Genomic DNA, 13,302 nt, shown 5'->3' on the forward strand with positions numbered 1-13,302 from the left:
GAGCAAAAATATCCCAAACGTTCTTCCTACTGGGCTTCTACCAGGCAAGCAGCCAGACTTCACCCTCCAGGCAGAAGATTTGAAGATCCTTTTCTGGAGGCTTAACAGCACAAGAGCAAAGGTATCAGGATACTGACACTGGGATGAATTAGGAAATGGCCATACCAGGAGAACCTATAGTCAAAAAGTCTCATCCTTAAGGCTTTCCATCAGCTCTTTACTGCCTCATTCTCTTCAATAAGAGCAGTGGATCACAAAGCAAGTAAGGAAAGCCTCTAACATTAAGGACAAGAGACCAAAAAGAAAAGTCAACTTAAGAGGACAAAAAGAAAGTTAACTTAAGAGGAAACAGATGATGCAAGAGAGAAGAAAACATACACATGCATCACTGACAGCTTTAGAAAGATTTAAGAACACCACAAAAAGAAGAATCTAGAAACAATAACCTTTGTTAATTAAAGATTTAAAAGATAAAGGAAAAATACCAACAAAGGAGTTGAAAGTCTTTCCCAGGAAGTTTAAAAATAAAATATAAAAGAATTAGAAAATAGGAAATAATATGTATTTTTTAATTAGAACAAACTGGTGGATAAGGCGCAATACCTTAAAAATGAAGAAGTCCCGGGAAACAAAAGAGAGAAAGCAGAGGGAATGAGGAAAAGAAATAATTCGAGCAAATTTCGCAAAACTATAGTAAATTATTTTCCAGATTTGGAGGGGCCACCATCCACCCAATAGTACAGAGATTTTCTTAAAAGGTACAGCACTGTGAAATATCAGATTACAGGGACAAAGAAAAGATCCTGAATGATTCTGGAAAGAAAAAACAGATCTCATACCAAGGGCTCAGATTTCGCAATAATCACAATAGAAACCAAAATTCCAAGAACCAATTGCCTTCAAACTGTCTCCCTTGACCCGCCGAACTCAGGAATGACATACTGAACTCAGAAACTCCTAAAAGGTTCTGTCAATTTCATCTTTTAGAAACTAAAAAATTGCTGGAACAGAAAAAGAAACGTTTGAGGATAATGGATGATAACTGTGCAGATGAATCAGAGAGCGCTCTACATCCTCAGCTGCATTACAATGCTAAAGTCCCTGGTTTGGGGAATATTCATCCCAAACCCTAATAAAAGGAGACAACTTACCCCTATTGGAACAGTCCCAGTTTTCTAAATTATTTCCCATGATCTCCCTGTTTATACAAATAAAGATCACCTCTGGAGGCAACCCCACCTGGTATGGTCTCTGTTTGTAACTCACCAAAGAGCAGACCCACTTTGGTCCAGTAATAAAACTTCTAAATGACTTCCAATCTAGAATTCTATACCCAGCCAAGTTAGCAATAAAAAACAGAAATGGAGGAGTGCCTGGGCAGCTCAGTCAGTTAAGCATCTGCCTTCGGCTCAGGTCATAATCCCAGGGTCCTGGTATCAAACCCCACATCAGGCTCCATGCTTAGTGGGGAGTCTGCTTCTCCCTCTCCCTCTGCCCACCTGCCTACTTGTGTTCTCTATCTCTCAAGTAAATTAATTAATCTTTTTTTAAAAAAAAAGAATGGGAAATTGATTTCTCACAATTTGAAATTTACCTTGCATGCAACTTTTCTCATGAAGAATGATGTGCTGCACCAAAATAAGGGAGTAAAACAAAACAAAACAAAAAAAAGAAGCCTTGGTATCCAAGAATAGGAGATCCAACAAGAGATTAAAGCAAGGTCCCAGGATAACTGGAATGTCCTAGACATAAAGAACCACCAGACCACAGTGGAGCAGAACAAAAATTGATAAAATCACAACATAAATATACACAAATTGGAGAGTACCAATATGGAGTAATGGCAGACATCGGGGTGAGGGGCAGTGAAAGAAAGTTAAACTTCATCCTTGTAATGGAGGCCAAGATATAAGGTTTGAAACTGGAAAACACGGTACCATCTCAAACTCGCTAGAAATATGGGGATAAATATCAAAACAATTAGCTAAGTGTTCAAAGCAGATACTTCTGGTAAGGGGTACAAAATAGGAAGTAAGTCATGTTAGGAGGATACTGTTTATCTAAACAAAGTGGTGGCACCATCTGATTTTTTTATTTTTTAATTTTTATTTATCTATTTGACAGAGATCACAAGTAGCAGAGAGGCAGACAGAGAGAGAGGAGGAAGCAGACTCCCTGCCGAGCAGAGAGTCCAATGTGGGGCTCAATCCCAGGACCCTGGGATCATGAGCTAAAGGCAGAGGCTTTAACCCACTGAGCCACCTAAGCACCCTACCATCTGATTTTTTAAAGATTTCATTTATTTATTTGAGAGAGAAGGAGAGAGAGAGAAAGAGAGAGAGAGAGAGACAGTGCCCATGAATAAGGAAGAGAGAGTGGGGAGAGGAGCACAGGAAAAGAGAGGGACAAGTAGACTCCACATTGAGTGCAGAGCCTGACACAGGGCTTAATCCCAGAACCACTAAATCATGACCTGAGCTGAAATCAAGAGTCAGACAAGAGCCTGCTACCCAGGCATCCCTGATGTTTGAATTCTATTCATATTCAACTTTGATTAAAAATTTAAAATATTTTAAAAGATTATAGAAATAAAACACTACCACCTTTACTAAAAGGAGAGTACAACTATTAATGTCATTGATGTAACTCAGATTTCCTCATCTTTAAAGATGCAATACTAAACAGAAAGGAAAATAGTGATTTTCCACTGGGTAATACCTTCTGATTTTCTTCTACTTCAGTTCTAAGTTCCGAATTCACTGCTGTTTTTGTTATTGCTCTAAAGAAATAAAAATGTTATTAGTGTTTAGTTAAACATTTGATATAAATGTCTTTAATTTCCCTATAATTACATATGAAACAACACATTGCTCAATACATTAAAAAAAGTAAATAGGAAAAAAAACCTTCACCTTCACAAATAATTAAATGCATTTCTCCATACAGGTGTATGTACATTTTCATTATTACAAGATATGATACCACAGAAAAGTAGCAGTAGTAACAGCATTTTAAAGCAAGTGCAGTTATCCCCAGGATCTTAAGTTAAATATATGTAACTCTATTCCTATATATGATCTTTACTGTGCACAGGCTAAAGGCCAATGTTAAATTAAGATGACAGACTGCTCATCCTATTTGAGCACTTTTGGTGGAGGTGTAATCCTAAATGTATATCTTCAATAGCATGCTGAACTAAATGACAATTTATTATATGATTTTTAAGTCCTGTCTAAGAAATGTTTTCCAAGACTAATTAAACAAACAAACTTATTTATAAAATATCTCACATCAGAAACCAAAACACCTTTGTTCAGTTACTCGAGAAAAACCACTAGCAACGATTTAAGTCATTAGTCTCTAAAAATTTGGATTTTTAAAATTATTTATTTAGAAGATATGGAGGACGATTATACAACTCAAAGCAATAACAAAAAAAGATGGATTCAAAATCTTATTGTGTCATCATGAATAAATCAGCCTCTAGAACTCATTTTCCTCATCACGTTTGAATAAGATGATGTCTATGAAATTCTTCAGTAACAAAAACATTACAGTCCATGCCAGACCCTAGATTAGTTATAACTGCATACATGAGATTTTGTTAACTCATCCAATCCTGACAGGTAGATATCATTATTTCAATTTAACTGCTGAGGAAGTAAGGTAAAGAGAGGTCACTGATTTGCAAACATCATTCAACTAGCAAATGGCAGAGCCAAGGACACAAGCTAGATGGGTCTTTCCAATCACACAACATCTTTGCCATCTTCCCAAAAAAACAACATCATTAGCAGTATGGTACTGGTAGTAAAACACTAATTTTCAAAGCATTTTCATATTTTACTTGCCTCATTTTTCATGGAAACATGAAGATAATTAGGTATATGCCAAAGAGAAGAATATGTCAGAGCCTTACTCTTTATTACCTGGCTTTGGTGGGAAAATTTTGACTAAGATCCTTCATAACTACCAAAGCTAATTCAATAGGAGCAGCCAAGATTCGGGCAGCAGTCTGGAAACTGAGATCTGCAACAAGGTCAGATACAATTTAAAGTGCATTAATCTAATGCAAAGAGAAATAAGAAAAAAACATATTCTTTTCTCACAATTTTCTTGGTAACTGAGAATGCTTGAGAATGCAACCATTTCAGAGAGTGCCTATGGTGTAATTTCAGGTTTTATTCACTTCATAGGTCCCCAGAATATTTACTGTTGTCATTCCTTGCTATATTTGCATAGAACACTAAAGCATATACTAAAACATTTACATTTAGCAGAGGAGAAATCCATCTTGAATCCTTTTCTTTTTTCTGAATATACAATATACCACAAAATATAACAAAAGACTTCAGTAAATTATGTTTAAAATAAAAAAAAAAAAAGTGATAACTAGATCATTGGACCAGAAAAGCAAAAATATATCCTGCCATGTTAATATGTCTTTAACATTCGACAGATACACTGTTCAAGAAATGTATACATAAAGAAACATACAAAGACAAACATGTATGTACTATTACAAACTTACGAATCTGCTTACATAGATAAAGATATGGCACTTATTCTAAATAGTGTTATCTGTCTCCCAAAGAACTTCCTCTCTTTTCTGATTAATCATAATTAATCACTCTATCTTGAAAATCTGTGGCACCCTCAAAATCTGGTGAATAAATAATATTAGTTTCAAATTCTACATTTTTAATACCATAAAATGTAGTCAAAAAGTAGGCCAGTGATTCCTCTTCATGTTTATTACCTTGCAATTGCCAAACTTTTAAAGGTGCCATTTCATTGGTGCTTTCTACAAGATGTTTTCTGAGTTCTTTCAACTGCCCCTTCAGGTCAGGGTGCAGGTCTCTGAAAGAAACATAAAATCAGTCTTATTAATGTGCCTTCCCTTTCTCAAAGCACAATTAGCTGTTGGCTCCAATATTTCACCTTAGCAAGAAGAAAATTCCTACAATATAGGCAAAATTTAAAGCACAATTATTTTTCTTATAAATAAGCTAATATAGGGGCATCTGGGTGGCTCAGTTAAGTGTCTGCATTCAGCTCAGGTCACAAACTCAGGATCCTGAAATCGAGCCCCGGATCTGAGCTCTACATCAGGCTCCCTGAACAATGGGAAGTCTACTCCCTCTGCCCCTCGCCCTACTCATGTTCTCTCTCTCAAATAAATAAAATCTTAAGAAAAAAAGAAAGCTAACATAGAAAATTACAATTTTAAAAACCACAAAATTTACAGATTAAAAAAATGAATCACTATAACAGTGATTCTCTGTGTTGGGGATAGGGATTAGGACTAAGAGTGGGGACAAAGGGGCCCCCAACTCTACCTGTAGTGTTTACCCTTGTTTCTTTCTTTCTTTCTTTCTTTCTTTCTTTTTTTTTAGGTAAAAGGAGGTGTATTTTGGAAAAAATCTTGATAAATAGTTCTTTGGAACCGAAAAGAAAGTATGATTACAACCATCAATTCTGGGTGTTAAGTACATGGGTATGTTCTATTATTTTCCATACTTTACTGATCTTTTTTAGCTTCTCAAAATAAAATGGAAATATATCACTGTCAGTCCCAAAATGGATTTCTTTCAGCTACATGCTCATAAATCCTTTAATCACATGAATAATACAACTTAAGCTAACCAAGATTATTGGGTTTCCTTCAGTTTTATCTTGAAATATAGTACATTCTATTTAAAGCTAGTAAAACAGAAGACATGGATATTATCATTTAGATCAGACAACAGATGGCTGGTAGAGTAATTCTGTTCTTCTAAATGCCAGAAAGTCAATATTTCTTAAATGCCACATACAGAAAGTAAAATATTTACTCAGATTCTTCACCTTCCAACCAATCCATTTCCAATCAGTTACTACAAACTCTTCATGGTAAAAATATCAGAAAATGGTCCCATTACTTTAGATAGCTAAATAACTATTCTAAATGGTCACAAAAGAAAATGTCTTCAATACTCTACATACCAACTTTGTGCTCTAAATACATATAATCATAATGCTATCCACAAAATGCTATCCATAAAGCAAACAAAAAAATATGAATATGAAGAGATTCTGGGTATCAGGAATCAATAAAAACCAATAAAAATGGAATCTGACTGCATACTAATGAGGCCCAAACTGATATTAAACACAAAGAAACATGCATATGCATCGGATGAAGTGAACATGTACACAGAAATTCAACATGAACTGAGTCATCTCTGCTAAACTATCGTCTGATTAAGTCATTTCACTGGACCAAATGTTAAAGCTCAACTACATGAAACTGGGCCTATATATATTTCTTCAGGATCCATTCTTTTACCCCTCCCCCCCAAAAAAATGCCCAAATGAACAAAAACCAAAAAAACCTCACTGTAGCTGTCCTAATTAAGATAGCCAGATAAAGCAGAATTCAGGGCTCTAAACAGTTTTCAAGGTGTAACAGAAATAATTATTCTAGACTGTAAACAATTACCAAGGCATAATAGAAATAACTAACAACATTTCAAATAACAACTAAGAAGAATTTTCAGCTATAAATTTCTATGATCCTTTCATAAAATGGCTATCAATTTTTTTTAAGAAAACATCTTTTATCCTCTTTCACATAAAGGAAAGTCTAATATATTTCAACTGTATGTACCTTTTTTGCATTGTTTCAGGCTATGCTTAGCTTAAACAGCTAGGATCTCTCTCACTTAAAATATTTCTTATTTTCTTGGGAAAAATTGAATGAAACAATTATGTTCCTTATGTCAATCAGTCAATCAAAAACTGGCATGTAACTTTATGTCATCAACTGCAAGGCCCAGAAAAGGAGATCAACTAAAGTCATAGGCAGGCCACCTTAATATCATTTAATAATAATGTGCTTCAGATGCCTGGAGATCATACACTATACAGTAAGTGAAGTGGTAACAGCTTCGTATCAGATTACATATATAAAGTAATACTGAGAGATCTGTAATCAGACAGTAATGAGAAAGATGATGCTTATAAGGGGAGGAAGCCTGGAGCTTTAAGAGAATAAAGGCATTCCCAAAATAATATGCCATACCTTAATTTTCCAAAGAGGAATCCCTGAACTTCATCAATGGGATCATTTTCACCAATCACTGTGGTGTTTACCTCAGTTCCTATAAAGCACAAGCAAATACATATCTAACTGTTTAGAAGGGAAATTAAAATGTTATTAACCTCATAAACTTTGAATAATGTAAAGCAAATTAGAAACACTTGAAATTATAATACCATTTAAAATACTGAATACCTCAATGAATATTTTACAGGCTATTTTTCAAACAAACAAACAGAATGTGTTTTTTAATGTATCTTGTGTTCTGGATAAAGTAAAAATGGATTTCCTCCTTACCTTTTGGAAAATTTTGTATGTTAAGAAGCTCAAAATTAATACCTTTAAAATACCTTTTAAAACAGTGGATTTTTCAGTATCAAAATTCTAAGGAATTTGCAATTAGGCAACATAATCCTAGATGTAATTATTGAGAGCAGAATGATGAAGTACTAAACTATCCTCCATTTACTCAAACCAATCATTTTTATCTTTAAAATGAGTGCACAAGGAAGAAATACGCTACACATAAAACTTGTGGTTCAGGGCACCTGAGTGGCTCAATTATCTGTCTTTGGCTCAGGTCATGATCCCAGGGTCCTGGGATAGAGCCCCATGTCTAGCTCCCTGTTTGCTTCTTCCTCTCCCTTGCCCCTTCCTCTGCTCATATTCTCTCTCTTTCTCAAATAAAATCTTAAAAAAAAAAAAAAAAAACTTGTGGTTGCAATAATGAAATCACAACTCTAGAGTGGCACAACAGGAAATATATTTAAAAAAAAAATCAACTATTCCAAATACAGAAAATAATAAAAAACACAAAACTGTTCATTAAGTATAAGAGAGTTTTAAGATTTTACATTGTGTCACAAATCAATGGCTATTTGTGAAATACATTATATATATATAATATCAATAACAACTGCTACAATTATTGAACTTCCTGTGCAAAAACACTGCGCTACCTTCTTATACATCTTATTTTCTCCTCACAAATACTTTAGGAAGCATATAACATTATCTACACTTTACAAAGAAAAAATTTAGGAGCTACAGAATTCACTTAACATCACTCAACTCAGAGGTAACAGAACCAAAACTCAAACATAGTGTTCATCACACTCCTAAATCTATTATTTTACATTAAGGAAACAAATTCCCTTTCACTCACATTTAAAAAAAACACACTGGTCTTAATTTACAAATTCACCTTTCACCTGAGTATCATCCTTGGCCTTGTATTCAGTGCTCTTAATCGCCAACTCCACACCATAGCCAGAGAGGTAAACAGGCTCCTTCCTGGGATTCTGCAAGCAGAGTAAGTATTCCACCATTACTATCTGGTTCTTTATACATGTCACAGTGTACAAGACATGAGGATATTAATGTCACATAGCCACCGTCTAGGATTATACACTCAAAATATACTTAAACTTCCATGGGAATTTCAGCCTCCTTTAGATTGTGTATCCTACCACAAGCAGGGGAAGTATGCTTGTACCACAAGTAGGGGAATGGGAATTCCAAAACCAGATGAGGGGATAGCTGACAGGGCAAAAGCAGCAAAACCATGTGAAGAAATGGAGAAAAAAAAAAGGAAGTTCCAGAACCTATACACACAGCAGGGTTGAAAACTGATGAGGTTTCAAACCCAAAAGTACTTTGTTGGAACCATGTCTGTTATGTGTTTTTTTTGTTTTGTTTTTTGGGTTTTTTTTTTGTTATGTGTTCATTTTTAATTGAATTTAAAAGTCTTCAGGTAGGGTTTGGGATAACCAACTGCCACAGGCTTACCTCATTGAGGATGGTACTTTAGATATTTTAATCTTAAATAACAGCAATAAAGCCTAGAAAGCAGAGGAGGAAGGAGAGCAGTTGCCAAAAACTGGATATTAAAAAAAAAAAACGGTTTCTGTACATACACATTTTCATTTAAAAGTTTTATTTTACATGTATGGACTTACCTCAATTTTACTGAGCTTATTATGACACAGAAACTTTAAAGGCTGGTATGTTTACATATAGATCTTAAATGTTAAATGTGACAGAAGATTTTAAAAACAATTTTAAGGGATGCCTGGGTGGCTCAGTTGGTTAAGCGGCTGCTGCCTTCAGCTCAGGTCATGATCCCAGCATCCTGGGATCAAGTCCCACATCGGGCTCCTTGCTCGGCAGGGAGCCTGCTTCTCTCTCTGCCTCTGCCTGCCACTCTGTCTGCCTATGCTTGCTCTCTCGCTCTCTCTCTGACAAATAAATAAATAAAATCTTTAAAAAAATATTTTTTTTAATCAATTCTGCTTGCTTTTATTTCTTTAGAAATCTTTCCTTTTCCATCAAATGAAAACATTCCAAAATGAGAAAGAAAAAAAAAAAGGTTTGAAGGAACAATATTCAAGAATCAGTTTCAAAAAAAAGAAATCCGTTTCACAGTATCCTGATTACCTTAAATCTAGAATATATAATTTACATGGTTCATTTTTAAGTAGGATGTAAACTTTAAGCCATTTTTTAAGCATAATTGTTTTATATTTCTTCAGAAAGGCAAGCAAAATACCTCCTGTGTACAAATAACAGATATGATGAAAAGTAGTTCAAATAATTTTATAAAGGGAGGATATTATTAGCTTATGTGCTAAGGTCATGTTGGGAAAATTTAACATTTATAAAAATTCTAAAATAAATCAATACTCACAAGTATATAATGTCTGAATACATAATTGATTTTGCCTGCATTGCTTTTTGACACAAGCTGGAGGTGGAAATTATAAAATTCCTCATAACCAATCTCAGAGTAGAAAATCACCACTGGGCTTTCAGGATTAGATGAGGGGTATCTGTGATCTCCTTTGAACAATAAAGGTTTGGGCCTGAAAATAAATATTAAAAGCTTACACTTTTTTTCAGTTTTTATTTCAATTCCACTTAGTTAACATACAGTGTTATATTAATTTGAGGTATACAATATAGCGATTCAACACATCCATACAACAACTGGTGCTCATCCCAAGTTCACCCATCCTCCTACCCCCCTTAAAATTTCAAACTTAAAAACGTTCTTAAACATTGGGTGCCTGAGTGGCTCTGTCAGTTAAGCAGCTGCCTTAGGCTCAGGTCATGATCCCAGGGTCCTGGGATCAAGACCCGTGTCAGGGTCCCTGCTCAGCAGGAGAGTCTGCTTCTCCCTCTCCCTCTGCCCTGCTTGTGCTCTGTCTCTCTCAAATAAATAAATAAAATCTTTTTAAAAAAAAGTTCTTAAACATTAAAAACAGTACAAGATGTAGCTATAGCAGCAATAATTTATGTAAAGATTTTAAGCATCTTAATACAAACAATATCAAAATCTGAAACAGTTTGCAGTTAGTAAGAATACTGTCAGATATGAATCTTACTTAATTCATGACTAAAAATAATAAAAGTACATTATATAAATACCAACTATAAAACTGCTGACTTTGATTAATAATTGTTACCAATTCTTAAAGAAAGATGAAAGCCAAAAAGAGGAAACCTATCCACATCTCACAACATTAAGACTTTAGTAAAGTTTTTCTCCTATATAAATAAATTATTCTTTTTAAAAACAAAAAACAAAAAAAAAAAAAAAAAAGATTTTTATCTACTTTTGAAACAGAAAGAGAATGTGAGCAGGGAGAGGGACAGAGAGAGAGGGAGAAAGCATCTCAAGCAGACCACACACTGAGCACAGTGCCTGACACAGAGCTCAATCCCAGAACCCTGAGATCAGGACCTGAACTTAAATCAAGAGTCAGAGGCTTAAGTGATGCCACCCAGGCACCCCTAAATAGATTATCCTTTCACCTGGAAACATAAGTACAAATAATGTGAAAAGACAGGATGACTTTAAGCATATAACTTGTCAACCACAGAAACTCCCTCCTCTATTATTTTTACTACTATGATCTTCCTACTAAATGATTTAACATTTAAGTTTTCCTCCTGAATTTTAAAACTTCACTGTCAAAAAAAATTCCCTAATAATGCCATCAAGATACTAATAGATCTTGGGGGCCTCGATGGCTCAGTCAGTTGGGTGTTAAACTCTTGGTTTCTGCTCAGGTTGTGATCTCGGGGTTATAAGATTAAGTCCCACATTGAACATGGAGCCTGCTGGGGGTTTTCTCTCTCCCTGTGTCCTTCGGAACTCGCTCACTCTCTCAAAAAACAAAAACAAATGAAAACAAAACAAAACAAAAAAACCTATGGGACATTCTTACATAGTTATCTTGCATGTGTTAAAAATAATAAGGTACACCTACATATACTAATGGGAAGAAACCTCCTATAAAAATAAACCTACATACCTGTATAAATTTATAACCACAGGGAAAAAAGTCTAAAACAATATGACAAACAATTAAAAATAGTTACCATCTCAGAAGAGGAGACACCATCGCTCTTTTCTTTATGAAGGCCTACAATATTGTTTTAACAAGTTAAGGAAAGAGGGTTTTTTGTTTTGTTTTAGAAAAAAAAATTTTTTAAGATTTTATTTATTTATTTGGCAGACAGAGATCACAAGTAGGCAGAGAGGCAGACAGAGAGAGATGGGGAAGCAGGCTCCCCACCAAGCAGAGAACCCAATGCGGGGCTCGTTCCCAGGACCCTGACTGAGATCATGACCTGAGCCGAAGGCAGAGGCTCAACCCACTGAGCCACCTAGGCACCCTGGAAAAAGTTTTTTTAATCCATTAATTATGTTTACCCCAAGACCCCCAGGGAACAGCACTTTACCATGCAAGCCATTTTCGAATATCCATCTCTGAACCTGGAGGTAGCTGGAACACATAACCTATTTTCTGGTTGTCATTCTGAGTAAAAGGCTCTCATGCCATTTAGTGAGCAGAGAACAAGTGCTGGGCAGATAACCTTAATAAAAAAGAACTACCCTGCCTAAAATGCTCTTCTGGTACAGCAGAGCAACACCACAGAGAGATCACGGCTATCCTATTTATAATGGCCTTAGAGAGAAGGTACAATGCAGTTACTGCCACAGCCAGACAGCAACAGGCACCTGTTATTAGCTGTCTACCACAGGAAACCTACCATTAAGTAAAAAAAACAGCCCATTAATTACCAATTTAATAGTCAAATTAAGCTTGCAATTATTTTTTAAATAGCCTTTTTCTGAAACTGATAGTACTCTGAGAGATCATTATCATCACTATCATTACTTCAGACACTGGCTTTAATACACAGGTATTCTTCACCCCCCCCCACCACAGGTATTCTTATTAAGCTAATGACAAAGGCTCTCAGTCATTACTAAAGAGTAACAGTAATATTTAGGACTCTTATTATCTCCATTTCAAAATGAGACAGGAAAAGAAAGGTTAAGTAATTTGCCTAAGTTTACAAAACTATTTTAAGTAATAGAGTTAGGATTCAGCTAGTCAGTCTGGCTCCAGAATCCATACTCTAAGCAACTGTACCTACATACTACAAAACCTGTAAGAAAAAATCCGATGATGGATTTGATACAGAGGAAAGCATAATGGGGCACCTGGGTGGCTCAGTGGGTTAAAGCCTCTGCCTTGGGCTCAGGTTGTAATCCCAGGGTCCTGAGATAAAACCTCACATCAGGCTCTCTGCTCAGCAAGGAGCCTGCTTCCTCCTCTCTCTCTGCCTGCTTCTCTGCCTACTTGTGATCTCTGTCTGTCAAATGAATAAATAAAATCTTAAAAAAGAAGAAGAAGAAGAAGAAGAAGAAGAAAGCATAATGCAATACATGATATTTAAAACGAAAAAACACACAATCTACCTTTGAGATGCTGTGAGGAGAAGAGTCTCAAGGGTGTCAAAATCACAGGTCTTCTTTCCATGCACAGAAAAAAATGAATTACATCCTTCTGGTGGAGGCTCATCAGCTGCTATCTGTTATTTAAGACACAAGACATTCTTGTAATGATCTCTAACTGAAGAGTAAGGACATGAATATTCCAAGTTGGTAATTAGATAGCAATGAAGTAACATCAATAAAAGCAAAAATTAACATCTACTGAACCCCCATGATGTGACAGGATGTTTCTTATGTATTATTTCATCTAGCTCCTCCCAATATCACTCCAAAAGGTACTTGTTACCAGAACTTTAAAATTACAGAACTTTAAAATCTATCTCAGAAAAATAACAAAAGATGTCCAGGGTATACAGTATGTACCTTGAAGAAAACTAAGCTTACACAGTCCCTATTAAGTATATTAAGTCCA

The 13,302-nt window shown here is 35.3% G+C and overlaps 1 protein-coding gene across 2 annotated transcripts in view; it reads right to left on the reverse strand.

Moving 5' to 3' along the window:
• The window catches only part of LOC132013988 (UDP-glucose:glycoprotein glucosyltransferase 1), a 128,715-nt gene that overhangs the window by 89,939 nt on the left and 25,474 nt on the right, over positions 1-13,302 (reverse strand). For both annotated transcript variants that reach the window (XM_059394525.1, XM_059394524.1), the window contains exons 5-11: positions 12,855-12,967; positions 9,768-9,942; positions 8,286-8,382; positions 7,064-7,142; positions 4,760-4,860; positions 3,930-4,029; positions 2,719-2,779 (exon numbers count right to left, since the gene is read on the reverse strand). In XM_059394525.1, coding sequence (XP_059250508.1) covers positions 2,719-2,779; positions 3,930-4,029; positions 4,760-4,860; positions 7,064-7,142; positions 8,286-8,382; positions 9,768-9,942; positions 12,855-12,967 — 726 coding nt within the window. The remainder of the gene's footprint in view (positions 1-2,718; positions 2,780-3,929; positions 4,030-4,759; positions 4,861-7,063; positions 7,143-8,285; positions 8,383-9,767; positions 9,943-12,854; positions 12,968-13,302) is intronic.

This window comes from Mustela nigripes, chromosome 3, assembly GCF_022355385.1.
Source record: "Mustela nigripes isolate SB6536 chromosome 3, MUSNIG.SB6536, whole genome shotgun sequence".
Lineage (NCBI taxonomy): Eukaryota > Metazoa > Chordata > Mammalia > Carnivora > Mustelidae > Mustela > Mustela nigripes.